The 23,601-nt window shown below is 37.9% G+C and overlaps 1 protein-coding gene across 6 annotated transcripts in view; it reads left to right on the top strand.

Moving 5' to 3' along the window:
• Positions 1-22,108, top strand: part of FRMD6 (FERM domain containing 6) — a 265,450-nt gene extending 243,342 nt beyond the window's left edge. For all 6 annotated transcript variants that reach the window (XM_058293426.2, XM_058293425.2, XM_004454088.4 and 3 more), the window contains 7 exons: positions 999-1,064; positions 2,674-2,742; positions 5,020-5,194; positions 10,685-11,020; positions 12,047-12,178; positions 15,604-15,695; positions 19,054-22,108. In XM_058293426.2, coding sequence (XP_058149409.1) covers positions 999-1,064; positions 2,674-2,742; positions 5,020-5,194; positions 10,685-11,020; positions 12,047-12,178; positions 15,604-15,695; positions 19,054-19,338 — 1,155 coding nt within the window. In that variant the 3' untranslated portion in view covers positions 19,339-22,108. The remainder of the gene's footprint in view (positions 1-998; positions 1,065-2,673; positions 2,743-5,019; positions 5,195-10,684; positions 11,021-12,046; positions 12,179-15,603; positions 15,696-19,053) is intronic.
• Positions 22,109-23,601: the final 1,493 nt, after the last annotated feature.

The following is a 23,601-nucleotide window of genomic DNA, read 5'->3' as shown; positions in this document are numbered from 1 at the left end:
TGGATTGGTTTCTTCTACTAAACCTATACCAAATGTGCCTTTCTTGATGTGAAAATATACTAGGTAGGGAAACCAGCCCAAATAGTGAAAACAGGCTGGGTTTTCTCTCTACAAGGCCAGGGGAGGATCCATATTCTAAAATTATTTCTTCCATGTTTAAATGTAATGAAGATCTATACATGTTCATTTGTCTTTATTGAAAAGTCTCATAATAAAAAATTAATTACTAAGTAATTTTATTTATCTTCTCTTCTGAACTTCATACTTATATACATATTTATTACAGATGAAAAAAGAGATATCAGATTTCAGAGTACATTTTTAATTGTGAATTTCTTTCCTTGTGCTCATTGTAGTTTATTTTTTACAGTTTAGGCCTTAGCAGTTAAAATGTATATTATATTGGCAAGTGATAATTGACCTCCTTAACAATAAGTATTTTCACTCCATACTAACTGAATATAAAGCTTTTTATAACCTTATTCTGCCCTCATAAGAGAGCCTTAAATGTTTAGTCACTTACCTCTAATTTTTACTTCAAAGCTTAGAGATTTGCTCAGTTTTACACATATAAAGTATGGTGTATCTCAGAATATAACCATGACATTAGATTCAAAATTCTAATACCTGAAAAAAGATAATGCATTAGATAGAAGGCAAAAGAAAGCAAATGGGTGCAAAAGCAGTAATGGTCTTGTTTACTGAAATTCTCAATAACTTAAGTATTTAGAATATTGTCAGATATGAAAGTGTATATGGTACAGTAAAAGTATTTTGAAATATCAGGAATTTTTAAAGTATATTTAATAATAAAGTAAGTTTTGATTTAACATGTGTACATGGTTTTTCTAAAATCTTGTAAAAAAAAAAACTAGGGATGAGGAAAAGCACAAACAAAGTTATCTTAAGTATGAAAGTTCTAATCCTGACATTTCTGTTACTTTGGCACTGGATTATAGAAGAAAAATATACTTTTTCATGTAATTTTATTCCTCCAGGATAAAAGGGAAATTGAAGCTTCACTGACCCTAGGATTGACAATGCGGGGAATACAGATTTTTCAGGTCGGTAAATGGAAAATAAGGGTCAAACAGTCCACTCTGTGTCTTACATTTGCAGGATACCTGTATGTGCTGCATCAGGTCCATTTCTAGCCACTGATTGCTCATCATTTCCCATTTGTCTAGCACAGAAGATGATGTGAGATGGATGAAGTGACTCTTTCTGATCCACAACAGTAATAAACCCCCTAGAACAGAAAGAACAAGCCAAAAATAGCCAGGTTCATTGTTAATAAATTACTAACAGATCATTAATATCTAAACATTTTTTCTTGTGTGTTAATGATTTTAAGTATTCTCTTTAATCTTCTGGAGCATTCATAACTATGGAAAGAAAAATTATATTTTAGTATGGTGTTTGACCAGACATTTTAATTTCCATTTCTCTTTTCTAACTAGACTTGTCCCTTGAATAATAGTAACTGACACTCTTGCAGGTTGGAGATTGTTATCGTACAGCCATTAACAGGGGAGGGAGAATACCTCTTTGCTGGATGTAGTAGTATGTCATGGTGCTTTACCTTTGATGTAGGCAAAATATCCAGTTATGAAAGTGCTTTGTCACATCATTTGAATGCCTGAGTCCTTTGGAATTTTTATTTAAATTTAGGCATAGGCCAGAAGAGAAAAGATTGCTTTTGAAAGGCCAGTAATGCAGGCACTCGGGAACCAGGAGCCTCAGAATTTTATCACTTATCTTTTTTTTTTTTTTTTTTTTAATTTACCCCTCAGAGGATTTTTTAAAATTATCTTTCTTTCATTTTTTAAAAAAGGTACATAGAGGACATACAATATTACATAAAAAAATATAAGAGGTTCTTATATACCCCACTCCCCATATCTCCCACTCCTCCCACATCAACAACTTCTTTCTTTAGTGTGGTACATTCATTGCATTTAATGAATACATTTTGGAGTGCTGCTACACAGCATGGATTATAGTTTACATTTTAATTTACACTCTCCCAGTCCATTCAGTGGGTTATGGCAGGATATATAGCATCCTGCATCTGTCCCTGCAATATCATTCAGGACAACTCCAAGTCCGAAAATACCCCCGTATCACACCTCTTTTTCCCTCTCCCTGCCTTCAACAACTCACCCAGCCACTGTCTCCTCATCAGTGATATAATTTCCATTGCTAGAGTCACAATGATTCTATAGCAGAATAACAGTAAGTCCATAAGTCCACTGTAAACCATATTTTATTCCTCCATCCTGAGGACCCTGCGATGGCAATGCCCACTCCACCTCTAAATTGAGAGAGGGCTTAGATCCCACATGGCTGATAGCTGGGATTCTCTTGCTTGCAGTTATAGACTCTCTCGGTTCCTTGGTGTCGTGGTTGACCATCCTCACGTCCTTGTTAGCTGTCCTGGGTAAGTCCAACAAACTGGAGGGTAGGTGTTGCAATTCCGCTGAGGCTCAGAGCCCAGGTGACACATGGACAGCTGTCATTTATCTATTAATTTCTGTTTGCACTGCATCAAAGAAGTTGGGGCCCTCTTTCAGGTTTCAATGTTTGTTTTCTAGTTTTCTGGAACAGAATTCACAGCCATTTTAGAGTGTCTGTTTTCCCAGTAACCCTATGTGCATTATAATTCTTTCACAGAATTTAGATGAAGAAAAACAATTACTATATGATTTCCCCTGGACCAATGTTGGAAAGTTGGTGTTTGTGGTAAGTTTAAAATAACTAACTAAAAAAAATTGATTCTTCAGTTATTTATTGTTGTTTGGAAAGTTTTGGGTTTTTTTTTTTCGGTAACGGTATTGCCCCAGGCACAAAAGTTGATCTTTTTAAAAAGTTGCCATTGAAGATAATTAGCTCTTATAGTTCCTGTGAGTGTGCTACAATCCTTGTCACTCATATCTTTAGTGAATTTAAAATCAAAAAATCGCAAAGCAAGAGAAATTCTTATTTTTAATTTGCATGTCTAGTCCCCACCATACTACCCTAAATTATTGCACTTCCAGAAGAAATGTAATGGGGAAAGTACAAAATGAGTTCATCAAATAGAATTATTTAAAAAGCCTACAGCAGAAGGATTGGAAAACAGAAAGCCATAATCACAGGATAAGTGACTTTTAGTGTGGAGGCTGGTGGATCATTTTGGAAGTTATTTCTTTTGAGTAAAGAATAAAGAGTGATATAAATAGTTGTTTCTATTAATATCTGATAATTTGAAACTCATCAAGAAAGGTCTACAATTCTTAACAGAAAAAAGTACTTTTATTTTTAGAATATTGATTGATACTTTCTTTTGTTAGAGCAAATTCTTGATTTTTCCCAAATGTTTCTCTACTTTGCCAGGTATATCCATTTTTTTTAATTGAGTTATAACAATTACAGTTAACAATGTGTATTTCTAGTGGTCACTAGAAATATATAATTTTGCCTTGTTCAGAAATTATTGGAAAAAATAAACACAATAAAGGAGGAAGATAAGGATTTGTAAACATGTGCTTCTCTCCTGTAAGGAAGATGGCCTAAATAAATAAAGGAGTATATTGCCAAATAAAATGTGGGCACTGACTCCACTGCCTTGTGAGTCAGAAAACTTAATTTCTGACTTCATATTACTTTAATTACTTGGGCACAATCCAACCTGATTTCACTTAACTTAGGCATTAAATGGTACTTGACCTGCCTCTTTCTCATTGGCTCTCTCTTATTCAAGATCTTCGTGAAAGGATCTGAGGTCCTTGAAAATGAGCAGATTATAACCTCATTCGTCCCTTTCTTATCCAAGTTTAGGTAGTGATAAAATGCATTTATGAAATTTAGTTTTTTTGCATCCTGGGCTCAGTGGTTCCTGAACCTAGTTGTACTTGAGCCTCATCAGAGGAGCTTAAAAATATAGATTTATGGGGTTAATCCCCCTCCTTCAGATTTTTTTTCCCCCCCCAGTGACCCTGAGATAGAGACCAAGAATCTATTTGAGAAGTTTCTCAGTTGATCTTTTTTGCAGCTAGCCTAACCCTACATAGATGTGTCACCTTGGGCAAGCTAACCTCTCTCTGCCTCGGTTCCTTCATTCTAAAATGAACTTGTGAGGATTAAATAAGCTTTGCCTCCACCCTCCAACTGAGAATCATTGCATCTGGAATGTTCCTTTTTTGTAATTCTGTTGACCTGTTCATTATTGGGAAAATTCAAGGAATTCATAATATACCATAACTAGTAAAAAACTTTGCCAAATCCTCACTGTCAACTTAGAACTTTATGTTAATGATCCTAGATTTTAAGAATGAAGTTCCTATATCTCTACTGATAGCTATTTTATTTTTCTTTCTCATAATTTTGCTCCAACTGTTGTCTAACTTCCAGCTTCCTCTTTTGTTCAGCTAGAGAAATTTTCCATTTTTTCGAAACCCCAAGTAGGTGTCCTGTATTGTTCACTTTCATAGTTCCTTATTTATTTCCTTTCCAGAATTGATCATGAACCATAATTATTTTCAAGTGTTTATTTACTATCTCACCTACCCCTTGTCTGTCTTACCCACTTTTCTTTCTCAGCATATAGCACAGTGTTTTGAACATAGTGTTAAAACAAATATTTGAATGCATTAATCCCTTCTAAAATATCTGTCTTTTTTGGTGCTGTGTTAGGATGTTAGGATTGTATTTGAGGGTGCTTTCATGATGGGCCCTTCTCTTTTACATTTTGCAAATGACCTGACCAGCCAGAGAAAGGGCAAATATTCCCCAGCTGTCTTATAGTCAGTCCTTACCAGAAGACCCCAGCTAGACATGTTCCTGAATTTATGGTAATAATCTGTCCAGTGACATTTTTTAAAGGGAGCACAATAATTTATCTCTTAGGAAAATTTTTAATTTAGAAATCTGTACATCTTTTTCTGAATCTATAGTTTAGCCTAATAACTAGAAAATGAAGGGGGCCTTGGAAAATCAAAGATTTTTTTCCTGAATTTGATTCATTCTTTCTCACCAAAGGGTAAGAAATTTGAGATTTTGCCAGATGGCTTGCCCTCAGCCAGGAAGCTCATCTACTACACAGGGTGCCCCATGCGCTCCAGACACCTCCTGCAACTCCTGAGCAACAGCCACCGCCTCTATATGAACCTGCAGCCCGTCCTGCGCCACATTCGGAAGCTGGAGGAAAATGAAGGTATTGTCGGGTCTCAGGGCAGGGGAAATGAGCAGTGCCTTTGCCTCCCATGGCCCCTTACTTTATGGTTGCTCTTAACCAAGCTTTGGACTCCTGAAGATGGGCTTCAGGGCCTGGGCCTCTGCAGAAGCAAGCAGCATTTCTGTTTACATCTTAGCACTTCCCCAGAGGCAAGAAATGGGCTTGAAGCCCTCCTGTTATAGCACCTGTTCCAAACGTCTAAGGTAACCCTAGTATTTAGCACCACTGGGATTTAGCCTCTTTAAAGTTTCCCCACATTTGGCTTGAAAATCTTTGCCAAAAATGCACCACATGAAGATGTAGGTGAAGGGTGTAATTTTACCTGAAGAATATACACACTGCTGTAACCTTGGTGCTATTATCCACAACCAGGCTGGAATTTCTTCCACTGTGATTATTCCTTAGGCCAAATGACAGTAAAGGTGGGTCCCAGAAGTGTCCATCATCTCTGATTGCCAGCTATGAGGCTCTCAGGTCTGGCCCAGCAGAAAGTGACAGAGGAGAGGGGAGTTTTCATTTGCGGATTGAGTTAGTCAGTCCTATGGGGGCTTTACTCAGACACAGAGAGAATAGAGCAGCCAAAAAAATGTCATGTTTGGAGATTCCATTGTAATTTAAGTAGCAATAAGAATATGAATCATTTTCCACTGTCTGCTACCACACTATATCTGTCTTCTGAGAGAATTGGTATAACTCTCAGGTGTATTGGCTTCTGCTGCTGCCAGACTGCCAGTTCTTCCCAGGATGACTCATCAGCATAACAAATATATATCTTCCAGTGCTGACATGAATATTAAGAGTAATTCAGACAGGGATAGAAGCACCGAAGAAACCACAGAGAAGAGGTGAGTCAGGTGCAGAGCCCATCATTGGCCAGGCCTGCCTCATTCCTAAATGACCAGATTGGTACCTTGAGTAGTTCTTGTATTCCATCAGCTGTCTTCCAGCAGCATTTAGTAAATTTTTAGTTGGATATCCATAAGGGGAGCCCTTTATAGTCAGAAGGAATTAATGAACCTCCTTTATAAGTACTAAGGAAAAATTAAAAAGCATTTTGAATTCTTAAGAAGGCAAGACTTTGTCCATTGTCAAATATAGTGCTAGCTGTATTTGGGGGCTTAGATGAGTAGGGGAGTGAAGGAATGACAAAGAAAGACATGGGATCTTTTATTTGGATGACTGTAGGTAGATGAGGAGGGCAGCTCCCTTTTTTTTTTTTCTTTCTTTCAAAGAAAACAGTTTCTTCTACTTAGAGGTACCTCCAGGTTGAAGAAAGCTGGAAACCAAGTTTCTCTGGGCCAACCTTGGTCCGAATTCATTTTTCTTACCCACATTAGGAGCTTCATCATTGTAATGAGAAAAGCTCCTTTCTCGCCATTAGTTTAGCAAAAAAGAAAAAGGGGGAAAAGGCACAAAGAGTCAGTATTTTTCTTAATCAAATTTCATTTAGAATCACTTTATGTGGAACACTGTTTTAGCATTTTATGTAGAAAATAATAATTCTTCCATGGGACTCAGAAGAGAAGGGGGAAATTGCCTCAAGTCATTAAACAATTTTTTAAAACCCAATTTTATTCAATAGCTGGAGCTTATTCTTGAGTCATATATCAAGAGGCCACATTTACTGTTATATTCCAAACTAATGTATGAAGTTTATGGTTGCTGGCCTTTTACAACAGAGGGAATAAAAAGAACACAGACACGGTGATATTCTGAAGTTCAGGACTATTTTGTAATAGTTTATAATGCTGTGAAGATTCTTAAATGTTTGTGAGGGATCTAAATGATACAGCACTGTGAAAAGAACAGAAACCAACCAAGTGAACACTGAGACTGCACTGACATGTTGACAGGAAATAGGATTTACATGAGACTAGTGTGGAAAACAGACTGGCAAGCATGTGTCTTTTAGTGAGTATAGAGTAACCATAATTGGTTCTGAACCTATCAGGGAGTTGGGAGTGAAAGGGCTACTTGTAAAGAAGTAGAAAAGCTTTTAAATTATTAGATCCACAATTTCCAATTGCTTTAGAACTCTAATACCCTATAGAACTTTTTTTCACTTTTTTCTCTTCAGTATCTTTCCATACTGCTAAGGACTATGTGGCTCTTATTTTAAAACTACAGTAAATAGAATGGTATGAGAATTTCACAAACCCTTTTAGCTCTCTACCTTCATCTCTACCCCTATTGCCTTCAGGAAAGAGGACGTATTAGAATTCAGCCTACTCCCTAAGAAATGGGGTGTGAGTGGTCGTGCTTTTGTTACAGTGATGTGTGCTGGGCTCTGCTTTCTGTGTGGCTGCACATACTCAACCTTTGTGTTTCAGCCCCTTTCCCTTCAAATTTGGCACGACTGGTCTGAAGCCAAGAAAGATGTACATGCAACATGGTCTTCTTAGAGCAGGTTTGCATTTTTCATCCTGGAAGACACTCTTCTTTCTGCTGATGCTCACTCCCTTTCCAGGGAGCATGTGATGATGATACTTCTGAGCTATATTCAGACAGCAGGAGGAATATTTTCACTTAACCAAGAAATAAGACAATTAAATTCATTAAAAGGTCCCTGCAAACCCCATTAGTCTATTAGCAGTTTCTGAAATAACTTAACATTCCCCAAATATACCTGCCATTTTTATTGTTCTAATATGTTGTTTCTCATGAGTATTAAAAATTCAAGGAAGCTAAATGTTTCTTTAATTTCTGACCTGAATCATAAAAATGATATTTTTGTGTCAGTTGTAAACCTGCATCTTAGTTGTAACTTTGTGCCTTAATGTAATGATTAGTCTAGCATTGGATAAAAGGAGTTTGTTTAATATTGTGGGGTTTTTTTAAGTTTTATTTTACTTTTTTTTTCTTTAATTTTTTTAATTTTAAAGAAGCTTTAGAGTACATAAATGTTACATAAATATATAGGGGACTCCCATATGCCCCACTGTCCCCCTCCCACATTTTCCCATATTAACAACATCTTTCAGTAGCATGGTACATTTGTTAGAATCGATGAACACATATTAGCATTGCTACTAACTGTGGACTATAGTTTACATTATAGTTTACACTCTGCCCCACACAATTTTATAGTTTATGACAAAATATGTAATAACTGTATCCATCATTGCAGTGTCAGGCAGGACAATTCCAGTGTCCTGAAAATTACCCATTTTACACCTATCCTTCCCACTCCCTCACATCAGAACCGCTGTGGCCACTGCATTTATATCAATGATAAAAGTTCTCCCATTGCTAGAATAATAAGTCTATAATAGAATAATAATAAGTCTACTTTAGTCCATTGTTCATTCCCCAATCTTGAGGATTTGGGGATGATGATGCCCACTGTTTCTGATCGAGCAGGGGCTTATCTGATGTGGCAGATGGATGGAACTATCTTGCTTGCAGTTGCAGACACTTGTCGGTTCCTTGGGATGGTCGGTTTCCATTATCATCTTCTTGTTGGTTGTCCTGGGTGAGTCCAGTGAACTGGAGAGTAGGTGTTGCAATTCTGCTGAGATTTAGGGCTAAACCAGCACATGAACAGACCAAAGATTTAATTCTCTGGGACATAAATTTAACAAGTATAGTGCTAATTATAGGTTCACATAAAAGAGACAGAAGAGCCATGTATAGAGTACCTATAAATGAATCTAACTCTTAGAGTGGGGAGCATAAATTCCAAAGTAAGGCCCACTGACAGGGTGCCAAATTCCTGAGTTTGTCTGCCCTGCTTATAGTGTCTAGATGTCTCTAGAGCCCTCAGGAGCCCTGCTGTTTGAGGCACTGTTTACTGTGGTAGTCAATGAGATCCTGCTGAAATGTACATAAGCATAACCTCTGGAATGACCTCCCAACTCACTTTGAAATCTGTTAGCTATAAAAACTCATTTGTATTTAATATTTCCCCCTCTTTGTTAAGGTCTTTTTCCAGATGTTTTGCTAGTTGGTACTTGGTAATAGTCCCTCAGTGCCAGGGAGGCTCATCCCCAGGAATCATGTCCTACCCCACAGTGAAGGTAGTGTGTTTATATGTGAGTTTGGCTTAGAGAGAAGCCACTTTTGAGCAGCAAAGAGGTTTTTAGGAGGTACTTTTAGGCAATGTATAATACTAGGCTAAGTTTCAATTTCACAAGAAAAGGTTCATAAGTAAAGTCATCATTGTCAAGGGCCTGGCGTAATGGTCTATTTTCCTTCACTAGTCATTGCCCATGTACTCGGAGAATTCTTGCCACTTTATTAGAGAATGTAGCAGTACTCCCCAGGATGGGAATTCAATATTCTTTTGGTTATTGTGTGGTTTGGTTATTGTGTGGGTCTCCACCCAATGAGACAGTGCCCCATGAACACTTGAACGTATTCATGTGCCTTACAGGTGCACCTCTCCCCACACATACCCCTATCACTGAAGCCCCACACCAGTAATCCTCCCCTGCCACAGCTGTGACCCTTCTGTGATTCAAAACCTCTCCAAAAGCAAAACCAAAAAAAAAAAAAAAGTCAAATAATATTAAGAAAATAATAATTTTAAAAATCACATAAATAAAAAATTAAAATATTTGAAATATTTTCTTTACTTTGTGCCTTTCATCACTGTAAGAGCTGTTATCTTGTATATACAGTGATAACTTCTTCCATATATTCCACAAAAATGTTGTTTTGACTGCATTAAAGGACAGCACTGACCTGTTTCATCAAAGAACAATTTTACCAACTAGAGGCCTTTGGTTATAAATTATCAAACCAGTAGTGATTACTCTGTTCTCTTAAATAGATGAGAAAACCTCACTAATTGACTTAAAATAGAGGAAAAGTAGGTTTCATTAATGAAAATCTAAAATTTAGAATTCTTTGAAAGAAATTCTCATAAGAATAGTTTTATTTTAAATTGTATTCAACAGCAAGAGCTGAGCTAACAGTGGACCACTATTAGTGAACAAACAAAATGACTGTTAATTAGCATAATTATATTTGTTAAGTGGTCTACTATAACAGTGCTTCTGAAATTACCTGTGGAAAAGGACCAGTTGGGTTATTATTTCTTTTAAATTTCTAATCTGCCGTGGACTGATATTTTTGCAAAATAGGAAATTAGTTTTACAAAATACAGAATTGCTCTAAAAGTTTCTAAATGCTTATTCTCAATGACTGTACTTATTTCCTAATGGACTGCTAACACATAGTTTGCAGATAAGTAGTCTCCTGACCACTAGGAGTAGTATTGTTCTATAGTGTTTGATGCTTCAGAAATCTTTAAGTAGTGTAGATATCCCCGTCAAATCTGTGGTCCTGCTTTTTATTCACTTCAGAGTCGTCTTAAGTGTATCTTATGTCTAAATTATCACCACCCCAGTCACTAGATCCTGAATGTGAAATTATTCTTATTCATGGCCAAATGACTCGTGTAAGCTAAGCAACCATTCCTTCTGTCTTGGTTGAAATTAATGACAAGCTGTGTTCCTGACCACATAGAGAAGAAGCAGTACCGGGAATCTTACATCAGTGACAACTTGGACCTTGACATGGACCAGCTGGAAAAGCGGTCGCGGGCCAGTGGGAGCAGTGCGGGCAGCATGAAGCACAAGCGCCTGTCTCGTCATTCCACCACCAGCCACAGCAGTTCCCACACCTCAGGCATTGAGGCAGACACCAAACCCCGGGACACAGGACCCGAGGACAGCTATTCAGGCAGTGCCATCCACCGCAAGCTGAAAACCTGCAGCTCCATGACCAGCCATGGCAGCTCCCACACCTCAGGGGTGGAGAGTGGTGGCAAGGACCGACTAGAGGAGGATTCACAAGATGATGGTAACCCATCCCCTAGGCGCTCCATGCTCACAGTTCCCATCTGTCACTGGCTCTCTTCTTTTTTTCTCTCCCAGTGTTTTCAAGTATTGGTTCTATAGAAGTTATATCTGGGGAGCAACTGAGAAGTAGTACTAGAGAAGATGATGTGTCTTACCATCTTCCCCATTGCCTTGATGGAGTTGTTTGTGTTTGGCTGTGAACAAAGCATCCCTCTAGTCAAGATCCTTAGCAGGCACAGGGTCAGGTGGTTGTGGATTCTAAGCCCTGTGGGTTTTTATGAAGTGGAGTAGAGGTTAGTCCTGCAGGTCTCAAATCTAAATTTATGATTCCCAGATTAAATCTGCTGTTTGGACAGCAGAGTTGGAGTGCAATGATAGTGACAAGAACATCTTGGACTTCAGCCCAAAACTAATTAAATGAAGAAATATTGTAAAGATTTACACCTAGGATATTTGGTTAATTAAGTATCTTCCATGTGACCAGATGAACAGTGGAGGAGCCTAAAAGAAATAAGACACTTGGCTACTAGGAACTAGTGCTAAGGAGGTGAGATAAGACCTTTAGCCTATATCACCCAAAGCTAGCATTTGTGTGTCTCTTTTATATTATTTTTACTTTTCAAATAATTAGGGCACAAATATTGATTAAATGCGTTGAGAGTAGGCAGCTATGAGAAATGGATAGCTTAGTGGACCACTCACTCTGCCTGTTGCAAACATTTGTGCTTTGGCTTTAGGCCAAACAGTCTGTCAGTCTCAGTGATACAGCATTTCTTCTTTCTTAAAGAATAAGGAATAATTGATAAGGCATGGGCTTTAGATGACATGTAGCTAACTAACAGCAATCCTGTAAAGAACAGAACATCTAGTTGAGAATTGTTCTTGGAGTTTCCTATTGAAGAGTCTCATTAGCAAATTTACTTTCAAGTATGAATAATTACATGGCCTCCCTCAAAGTGTGGAGGTACGGATTATAGTAGCCATTTTCCTTCATGTCTTTAAATGTCTTTTCCCTGTTCTGTGTCAGAAATAGAGATGTTGGTTGATGACCCCAGAGACCTGGAGCAAGTGAATGAAGAGTCCCTGGAAGTCAGCCCAGACATGTGCATCTATATCACAGAAGACATGCTCATGTCACGGAAGCTGAATGGACACTCTGGTGAGATCTTATGGGAAGTTCTTCTCATTAGGTATTGGATTGTCCTGGACTAAGAAGCAGGTGCCCCAGAAATTAGAAGTGGTGACATGGGAGATTCTGTATCAGAAATAGGATGGGAACAAGAGCTTTTCCATGAGAGTGTAGTGAACTGCAGGATCAGGTACCATGTGTGGAAGAAAGGGAAAGGGAGAAGGAGTGGTTCCAGAGAGAATCACCCAGGACTGGGAATTAATATCTTCTATGCCATGCTGTGGACAAAAGATATATAATAGGACTTTCTTTTTTTGCTGTTTTAAATCAGATAATCAGACAATCACATAATGCATTTGGAAGGGTTCTCAGTCAGGGAGACCCTTCAGTCCAGCCTCCTTTTTGTACAAGAGAAAACCTGTATTTTAGAGAGGACAAATGCTGCATGGATAGAATCATAAGTCAGGTCTCCAGGATTGTTTTGTTTTGTCCTTAACCCCCTCCCTCCACTCTGCTATACTGGCATAGGAGTCTAGAGTCAAAAGTGTCAAAACAGGATTGACATAAAAAGACTCTCAAAATCTGTATTTGGTGAATTCTTCTAGAAAATATGCATTCATTGTAAACCAATTACAGCTTCTTACTATGAAATACATTATCTTTATTTTTAAACAATGGCAGCAGTATGGGTTTTGTTTTTAAACCTCAGTACTTCTGACTGCTTTTGCAACAAGTCATGAATTAATCTCTGTTCTTTAAAGAACTCTGTCTTAGGAACTACCACAGTTGAAATGGCTTAGGTGATTATTGTTCTGCCACTGAAAGCTTTGATTGGGCCAAAGATCCCATTGCAGCTGGAATTAACTGCCATTGCCCTGTCAGGCACACAGTCCCTGGGTTCTTAGGAGCCTCTGCCTGTGCCAGACACGGGGAATCAGAGATGAACGAGACCTTCCCAGTCCCCATCGTCCCGGCACTTAACTCTGCAAGCACATGAAGCACCTTTTACTTCAGAATTCCTTTTGCCAAACTAGCAGGATCATGGCTTCCAGGCCCTTTACCAGGAATAGACCTGCCACAGGTTACAGGGAATCACTGTACCCCACCAACTCATCAGCCAATTTGCTCTAGACCTTCTGAAATTTACTATATAAAGCATTGTCTTCTTTTGCCCATTTGCTTTATTATACTGAATTTTCTCCTTACAAATTTCAATGTATATTAAATATAAATTCACAATTAGATTTACATTTTAGGTGTATAGATGTGTCTGTATATGTGTGTAGAAGGAAAACAGTCTAAAACATTATATACCAAATTAAGGGAAGGAGGATATGAAGGACACATTTACTTTGACTTACATATTTCTGTGTTGTGTTTTTATAAGAATTCTTAATTTTGTGATTTTAAATAAAAATGAAATATAAACAATAAGACGGCCATTTTAAAGATTTATATACAAAAAATCTTACTGCAATGTTATTTATAATAGCCAAAAAATTAAATAATCCAAATGGTTAGCAATGAGTGGTTAGATTATACTCAGTCCATGCAATGGAATATTATGCAGCCATTAAATAGATTTTCAAAGAATACTTAACATAAAATATAGGTGAAGAAAACCATACAAATTATATGAACAGAATGACTTCAAATTATAAAATTATGTCTGTATGGGGAACAGTTGTAGGCCTGGGTGAGCTCCTGCTTCCCATGAACAAGGTCTTGGGTTTATTCCTCAGTACCTCCTTAAAAAATACAACAACAAATTTATTATATGTATATTAAAAAAGAAAGAAAATACATGAAAATACTAATAACCTTTCTCTGGGTGATAGGATTATAGAAAATTTTATTTTCTTCCTTGCACCTTCCTGATTTTCCAAATTCTCTATAATTTGAGCATTTAAACGTTTTTTTTTAAACAAAGCATTGAGCTAAGATTGAGTGGTGATGAAGATATGCCACTGTGTCCTTCATTCTTTCTAAAGTTTGACTTGTTTCAGAATTCTAAGCACAAGCCTTGGTGGGAACTTTTCTAGTGGTAGCTCTGATCTTGGAGCAGATTAATTATGGATGTGGTAGACAGGAGCACATTTACCAAGAAGTCCAAAAGGAACCGTACCGAGCGCCAGCCGGCACAGAAGTCCATGCTCCCCCAAAGCATGAGCATCGCTGAGTTTTTAAATTGCCTGACTGGAAGCTGGGAATGTTTTCGTATTTCATATTTCTGTTGAACTAATTATTGAGCACTTAATATATGCAAAGTATGTGCTAGACAGTGAATCATTCATATGAGATGTTTCAAAAGAGTTAAGGTATAAAACACAAAAGGCTGTTTCTGTAGGTTACTAGCAGTGGGCTGAATAAAAATCACGTTAGTTAAGGTTTTTTTTCCCTAAGGTAGGAATGTACATTTTTTAAGAAACCATTTGACCTTATACAGCTGGGGCTTGATCTACTCATTTATTTCCTTTGTTTGCAAGAAAAATTTCAGCAGTGATCACTTATGTGTCCAGTTCTTGGTAATTTTACCTTCTGAAACATTCTTTTCTAGGTGCTTCACTCAGTCATATAGCTTAAGTGTTAGCCCTGGATTTCTGTATCCAAAATATTAGCTGTGAACACTAGGGTGATTCTCAAAGAGTGAGAATTTTCACTCTGGCCTCCCATTTTGGTCTCTTACTAGTGGGATCTGCTGCAACAGTTATGTGCCCCAGTGTCCCTGATGTCAGAGCCAAGCAAAGCTCCTGTGAACTGAGTGTGTTCCATATGCAGGCCCTAGACTTAGCACTTTTCATGTATCACTCCTTAATCATCATTAAATCTGTGTGGAGTAATATTTTTATTAGCCCTATTTTTTAGAGACAGACACAGGGAAGTTAAGTAACTGGCTAGGACACACAGCTAATTACTTGTCTGGGCCACGTTCCAACCCAGATCTGTCTGCTCCAGGGGCCATAACCCCCGCACTTAACCACTATATGTCTAAATAGAATCAAATCTAGAGTACTGAGTTACTATTCAGCAGGACTTAAGTTCAAAGTGAGCGTTATGTGAAAAATGGTGGGAGAGAAGCATTTATGACTTATAGTAAAGAGACTGCTATTTGCTCAGCCTTTGTTTTTAATCACTAACTTCATCATAAATAGCTTAGTTAGAAATTTATTTTAGAAAATTCAGACTCTAAACTCCTTCCTGTATTCTAATCCCATACTTACCCCCTTGCTTCTATTTACTGTAACATGAGAACGTGTTCTATCCTGGCTGTCTGTCACCAAAAAACACAATGAGATTTTTTCAGTAATAGTTAATATTTGGCCTTCCGTTCTTGGTAGTAGTAGTCATCAGAATATGGGTTTTTTTTTCCCTGTTATTATTTTTTGTGTTTTTTTCTGTTATTTTATTATTTTCTGTTTTGTTTTGTTTTTTTCTTTTTTCTGTGTTTACTTCAGGGTTGATTGTGAAAGAAATTGGTTCTTCCACCTCCAGCTCTTCAGAAACAGTGGTCAAACTTCGTGGCCAGAGTACTGATTCTCTTCCACAGGTATTAAAAGAATTGAAAATTTAAAGTAGGAACTGAAGTATATATATATATATTAAAGAACAGAGACTTAAAACCCTATGGAAATGATTTTTAACAGATACATTTTAGCTTTATTCTGAAATTATTTCCATTTTATTTACTAGTTCCATGTATCTTTCAGTTGATTTTTCATTTGGATAAATTAAGTACTTTGTTTCACACTTTATATAGGTGGGAAGCTGCTGATTTTCAGGCTTCAGGTGAACTCTGTATGTGTGTGTTTGTTGATTAGCCTCATCAACCTGGGAGAATAATTCTCTTGTCAGGTGTGTGATGGCAGAACAGTTCACATGCTCTAGTTATCCTTTCAGATAACTCTCAGAGAACGCTAAGCTAGAAAATTTAATTTGATAACCTATTTCACTGGGTAAACTATCAAAATGCTAAAAGAGAGAAATGATTTCAGCATTTGGGTATAATCTACATCTGGTATTCACCTCACTTGTCTGTGCAGCCTCTTTCTCCTTATGTACCTCTCTTTCTTGGACTTTCTCTGCTTCTTTGTTGCTTCTGTCACCTACCCCATGCGCGTTTCTTTTATTGCCTTCTTTTTCTCTTGCATTCAGGCTTTTTCTTTGTCCCCCCTGTTTTCCCCTTCTTTCCTTTTTTTCTCTTACTTTGATTTAATTAACCATAATGTGAACATGATTTTTCTGAAAACTCAGTCTTTTTTTTTTTTAAAGATTTATTTTTTATATATTTCTCTCACACATACCCCCACCTGTTGTCTGCTCCCTGTGTCCATTTGCTATGTGTTATTCTGTGTCCGTTTGCATTCTTGTCAGCAGCACTGGGAATCTGTATCTCTTTTTGTTGTGTCATCTTGCTGCGTCAGCTCTCCATGTGTGCAGCGCCACTCCTGGGCAGGCTGCTCTTTTTCCATGCGGGGCGGCTCTCCTTGCAGGGCGCACTCCTTGCATATGGGATTCCCTACGTGGGGGACACCGCTGTGTGCCACGGCACTCCTTGTGCACATCAGCATTGCACGTGGGCCAGCTCACCACACGGGTCAGGAGGCCCTGGGTTTGTATCCTGGACCCCTCATATGGTAGAGGGATGCTCTATAAGTTGAGCCAAATCCGCTTCCCTCAGATTTCTTTTTAAGGTTTATTTATTTATTTCTACCCCCTCCCCTCCCCCGGTTGTCTGTTCCCTGTGTCTGTTTGCTGCATCTTCTTTGTCCACTTCTGTTGTCATAAGCGGCACGGGAATCTGTGTCTCTTTTCGTTGCATCATCTTGCTGTGTCAGCTCTCCGTGTGTGCAGCACCATTCCTGGGCAGGCTGCACTTTGCGCTGGGCGGCTCTCCTTACGGGCGCACTCCTTGCGCGTGGGGCTGCCGTACGCGGGGGACACCCCTGCATGGCACGGCACTCCTTGCGCGCATCAGCACTGCACATGGGCCAGCTCCACACGGGTCAAGGAGGCCCGGGGTTTGAACTGCAGACCTCCCATGTGGTAGACGGATGCCCTATCCACTGGGCCAAGTCCGCCGCCCAGAGTTGTTTTTAAAGCAGTATCTGGAGCATGATGATTAAGTGTGAGAGCTCAAGACTCAAACTGCCTGGGTCTAAATCCTGGCTCTGCCCTTGGTTTTAACTCTTGTGTACATAAGTGTTTATGGGACACAGTTAAGAATCAGATTCTGGAGAGTGAATGTGGCTCCCACATGGGAGGTCCCAGGTTCAGTTCCAAGTGCTTCCTAAAGAAGACAAACAATGAGTAAAGACAATAAGCAGATAAGGAGAAAAAAAACAAGCAGGGAGCAGATGTGGCTCAAGCATTTGGGTGCCTGCCTCCCACATGGGAGGTCCCAGGTTTCGTTCCTGGTGCCTCCTAAAGGAAAAACAGACAACAAGCAAAAAACAATGAGCAGAAAATAATGAGCAGACAAATGAGGGAGCCATCTCGGGACAGGGGTAGAATAAATGAAAATTTAAATTAAATTGAAAATTAAAAAAAAAAAGAATCAGAGTCTATACTACAAAATGGATGGGGAAATATTTGCCTGTTTTGTCAGTTAGTGGTGAGGACCAAAGGAATTCTACATGTAAAATCCTGTTGGAGCCAGGGATGACTACAAAGTACAAAGGATCATCATATGCGGAGGGTTCTCAGATGTAACACTGTCTAATAAAATGTCTTGGTGTCAAGATTGACATTTGACTCAGATCCTGTTTTCTTCCTGGCAGTTTAGCCTCTAGCAAAAGTGTATCTTATTCAAATGAGGTTGTCCTTTATGGTGTTCAGCAGCCAGAGTTAGGGATAAAATGCCTAGTTTCCTTAAATAACCCCTTAAGTATCTACCATTCATGTAATTATCTGAACTTTTTTTTTTTTAACCTATTTATTTTTTCAGCCGGTACCACCTCTTGGGATAATGAGTCCCAAAAGTCTGCTCCCTGCTGAGTAAAGCATTTGGCAGAAAACAGTCTCTTTCAGTGTTTAGGACTGACTTCTACTCCTGGTGCTTGACTCACAACCTTTTCAACACCAAGAACACTTTGTATTATTTTTCTACACAAGAACTCTGACTTTAAAGAAATAATAATTCTTCAAACGGTGTTTCTTGAGTGATATTTGTTTTGTTTTCCCATTTCTTATTGAAATTTTAGCAGACTATAACATGAGAGTGTTGTCATACTGAATTATCATATTCTAGTGAAAAAAACAAGAAAGAGTATTAACCTATATAGGCTTATTAAAAAGATAGTTGCTTGGGAATGGATATGGCTCAAGCGGTCTATCTCCCACCTCCCACATGGGAGGTCCTGGGTTCAAACAAGCAAAACAAATGAAAAAAACACCTCAGGGAAGCCAGAGGCTTAGAGGTTGAGTGCTGGCTTTCCACATACAAGGTCCCGGGTTCAATCCCTGGCCCCAGTACCTCCGAAAAAAAAAAAATAGTTGCTTTATTTCTGAAATACTAGAGATGCTTAGATTCCTGTTACATTTATTTCTGTCTTGGATTAATCATCTATAAAATGAGGAGAATAATAGAACCCGCCTCTTAGAGCTAACAGGAAGATTAAATGAGTTAATACATGGTGAGTGTATAAGCCAGGGCCCAGCACACAGTATGTACTCAATAAACATTAGCTGCTGCTATTCCTGGTGATGGTGGTGGTGATATTTTTCCCCATAGGGCCTCAGAGGCCCAGAGACCACAGATTGGAAACCGCTTTCTAACATATAAGAATTCTTTAACCTTTTATGATTGTGCAGCCCTTCCATTTGCAGCAATATTTGAAGCAAATATTGCTAAGCTTTGGCTGTAGTCTGTGCTCTTAAAGTTGTTTCCACCTTCCCTTATTTTGCAGACTATATGTCGAAAACCAAAGACCTCCACCGATCGACACAGCTTGAGCCTTGATGACATCAGACTTTATCAGAAGGACTTCTTACGCATCGCAGGGCTGTGTCAGGACACTGCTCAGAGTTACACTTTTGGGTGTGGCCATGAACTAGATGAGGAAGGCCTCTACTGCAACAGCTGCTTAGCTCAGCAGTGTGTTAACATCCAAGACGCTTTTCCAGTCAAAAGAACCAGCAAGTACTTCTCTCTGGATCTCACACATGATGAAGTTCCAGAATTTGTTGTATAATGTCCATTTGCGAGCAGCTGTACAGGCAGCCTGCTGTTTGCTAATGGCTGTGAAAGCCATGGTTCCTTCTTTGATACTTGTGCCATATTTTCTTCACCCCAAACATAGCTCTTTCTTTATAATAGTTGTGATGGAAATAAAAGCCTTGGGACAGTTGCACTTTAAGTATTACACAGAGGTAAAAAAAACTACGGAGAATGCACAGCAAGACGAGTGCCAGGCAGTTCACTGGTTCTTTGGAATGAAATATGCTTTACTGGTTACCAAGTCTTCAGAATATTGGACTATAGTGTGTGTTTGTTCATTTGTTTGTTTTTCAGTTCAAATATGCACACCACATTGTTTATCATGTGAAAGATGTTAGGTTTCTGTTTGCTTACAATTTTTCTTAATCACTCCTTCATGAAATTCTCATGGTTTGAGGGAGGAGAGGAAAGTTTCTCTCTTTTAAAAGAGAGACGGTTGCCTAGTATATAGCCATTGCTGCCTCACTGAGGCTGTCCGAAAGTGAATATTAATGAAGTGGTCAAAATCATGTGGTTCTAGCAAGCCAAAGATACGTACTTACAAGAAGTGCCAGCCCAGTCAAGAAGACATGAATTAAGCAATAACCAAAAGACTTTGCCCGCTGTGATGCCTTGTGATTCCTTCATGCCTGGTCAGTGCCATTCGCTACTCTTTGCTCTTTCAGAAAGCCCTAGGACTCAGCTGAGTTCCTCATCTAAGAAACAGAATGAATGTGTTCTTATCGTAAAGCGTTCTTGGAGTTTGTAAAACTGGTTTCTTTTAAAACTATGGAGATATCTTAAAAAATGTTTGTGCTTAATGGTGCTTTGTTTGTTTTTTAATTATCAGTAACAATTTATGGTGATGCTAGTTTCTGTTCAATGAAAGTACCCTAACTATATGCATATGTTAAACATATATAAATACATGGGATTGTGTGTGTTTATATGTGTTTGGAGCTTACTAACTCTCTTTATTTTGGCTTCCATGATTATTTTGTGTTCATGTATCCTTGCTAAATACTTAAGGTACATCATTGGATCATTGGGATGTACCCTAAATATTGTTACTTGCAGACAATCAGTTTCTGTATGTCAAGTTAAGAATGACTGTTTTCTCAGGTGTCTTTTGCTGTGATTTTCAACCCTCGTTGCATAGTAGAATTATATGGGGAGCTTTCAAAAAATATGTAATGCCTGGGTATACCCCTGCAGACTAAATATCAGTCTCTGGTGGTGGAACTGAAATAGAATTGACTTTCCTTTTTAAAGTTCCACCATGGATCTAACACACAACAGGATTGAAAACCACTGACCCGAGGGTATCTTTTCATTAATTTTTAAGTAAAAATATACAGAGATAATGTTAGTGTATCAGAAAGGGCCGTTTTTAAGACAGTTACTGTGGTGCTGCTGTTATGATATATAATGAAACCAAGTCAGGAAAGTGAACTTTATTAGCCTTTTGATGTACAGTAAAAATGTTGCTCATGCTTTCAAGAGAGAACTTCATAGCACAATGTCTTTCTATGAGATGTTTTTAATGATTTAGTATTTTATAACCTTTGTTTACCATTTTTTAATATACCATTTTTTCTATCTGCCAGGTTTTCTTGAAAGAAAAACTATATATTATTTTCTAAAGAAGCAGTCATATTTTTATACAAAATTATGTTTTCAGGGAACAAAAAATTAGATTTAGGGTACAGCAGAACATAAGCAGTGTTACCCGTGGATGGGAGTCAGTATTATAAAACAAATGGTGACCACTAAACCTACTCCCCCAAGCTGCCCCTTGTGCCCATGCACAGACCTGACTTGATCAGTGTGCATACAACATAGCCTTGTCAAATTAGTTAACCTAACGCTTTGAAAGAAAAAGAAAAAGTTCTGTGGAGTCTTGGAGTCATGAAATTATTTTGCTTTTATCAAACCCTTTAAAAGAACCAAAATTTCAGATACCAGAAAGTATGAAAACATCTCAGTCTCTGTATAAAAAGGATAAAAGTATCAAAGGAAAGGATCATCTAATGACTGTTTTACTTGTAAGTCATTAAATAATCCATCTTTTCTTACAGATGCAATTCCTGGTAGAGTTTGAACTCTGAAGGGCCCGGATCATAATGTGGTACATTTCCTTAGCACTTAGTGTTTATTGCAAACATAGGGGGAAAAAAAACATTTAAAACATAAGGGGAAAAAAAAATCATTTAATTAAACAGGTTGTGCTTTATTCTTTATTTTTCTCTCTACTTCAACCAGAATCAGATCTTCAGGGTTTCACCAGCATTGTTGGTGGTTTTGCACACCCTCTTTCTAATTGGATTTATGAATAGCTTTGTGGGTTTTAAAAATGAAACATGCCAAGGAACGTTTTTGCTTTTTCATCTACTGTTTGCAGCAGGATTATATATATGTATATGAAAATCCATTTTGATTATTCCACACTTTTGTATTTGGAAATTGTCCTAAAAAAATAAAGCAGGAAAAGAAAAGTATAAAGCTGTTATTTATTCTGCATTTGTTAACATATCCATTGCTAGTCAGTATACCAGTTTGGTATATATTGCCTCTATACATTTACCTTTGTATTTGCAACAATGAGCTTTATATCTACATAAACTGTAAGTAATCCTTTCTGTGAAAGGATCATCATATCAGGATAAAACCAAAATTGTGTTTAAAAACTACATTATTTTGTAATTATTTCTTATAGGCATGCCATGGTAAGATTAGCAGTCAATAAAGTTACTTTTTGTCTTTTATAGTCCTTTTTTTATTTGAGTTTTCAATTAAGCAAGAAGCATGAAAGAGTGAATGTTTTCTTTGTGTTCTTTTTTCCTATAATGAATCCATTAAAGGGCAAACCTAATAATCCAGTGTGGTAGAATTCTGAGTAAAACTGCCTTTGCAGTGATGATGGTAGAGCTGACACTGAACACTTCATATGTTAGACACCATTTCACATGAATTAGAACGACAGGTATTAACTCATTTCATCCTCTTATCCTGATATTATTCTCATGTTAGAGCTGAAGGAACCAAGGATCTCAGAGATTAATGTCAGAGAGGTTGCAGTAGTCAGCCTGTTTTCAGTCCTGAATTGTGAGGCTTAAAGGAGTCTACTTTTTAAAATATAATATTTTCTTTTCCTTATTAAGATAACTATTGTAATTCATACCTTAAAATAATCATTATAAAGGCTTTAATTTTAAAAATAATAAATGGTTGCATTTAGAAGCATGCATTCACAAGACTGAATGAGTGGACTACGTGGCATAAAGAAAAGAGTCCAGACTTTAGAGTCGATAGACAGGATTCTGAAAAACCCCAACTCTCTAAAGAAAATCTTTTACCTTCTGTTTGCTGCAATTTTCTCAGCTATAAAATGAAGCTAATAATTCAAAAGGCTGAGGTTAATGTAATGGATACTGTATCCCTGGTGCCTATGACAAAGGAGGATTTTCAAATATAACAAACATTTCATTTTTAAAGAGCCATTTGTTAGTTTGGAAGCATACAATCCAGAACAAAAGCTTTCTAGTGGGGTGTTAATTCATGAATTTTGCAGAATATCTGGTAAACTGTAAGAGCCAAATGTTCATTGGCATCATTTGAAATATCTCTTGATCACCTACTCTGCATCTGATATTACACACATCATGTCTAATCCTCACAGCCCTGCAAGGAGAAGTTATTATTTTATAGCTAGGGAAAGAGTTGAACTGCCGGAGATCACACTGCTAGTAAGAAGTAGAGCTGAGTTTCAAGCACAAACCTATCTCCAAAAGTTATGCTTTTTCTACCACATGTACCATGTTACTGCCCTTAAAGCTCAGAATCTAATAGGAAAACAGACTCAAAATTTTGATAGTGTGCTGAGTGACATTTATTTGTTCACTTAATAATTTGAGCTCCCATTGTGTACAGACGTATACCAGGCTTACACATGATATTGCTGGCCAGGCAAAGGCTCAGATTCTGGAAGCAACAATGCTGTTCAGAGACCTGTAAGCAATCGTTTTGGCTGGAGTAATCAGTCTCCAGCCTAGTCATGAAAAGCCTTGGGTGCTTAGATGAGGACACTGAGGTGTTTTAGGATAGCAGGAGGTTGTAACAGAAAGAAACATGTTTGAAGTATTGAGAGAAATAATAGGAGCATTACTAGAAGGATGTGGGAAGGTGGCAGCAAGACTAAAGAAATGATAAAAGACTGAACTAAGGGTAAGACAGCAGGGAGAAAAAGCGAAGAATGCAA

Source organism: Dasypus novemcinctus, chromosome 3 (assembly GCF_030445035.2).
Source record: "Dasypus novemcinctus isolate mDasNov1 chromosome 3, mDasNov1.1.hap2, whole genome shotgun sequence".
NCBI classification, from domain to species: Eukaryota; Metazoa; Chordata; class Mammalia; order Cingulata; family Dasypodidae; genus Dasypus; species Dasypus novemcinctus.
This window is presented reverse-complemented; position numbering and strand designations above follow the sequence as displayed.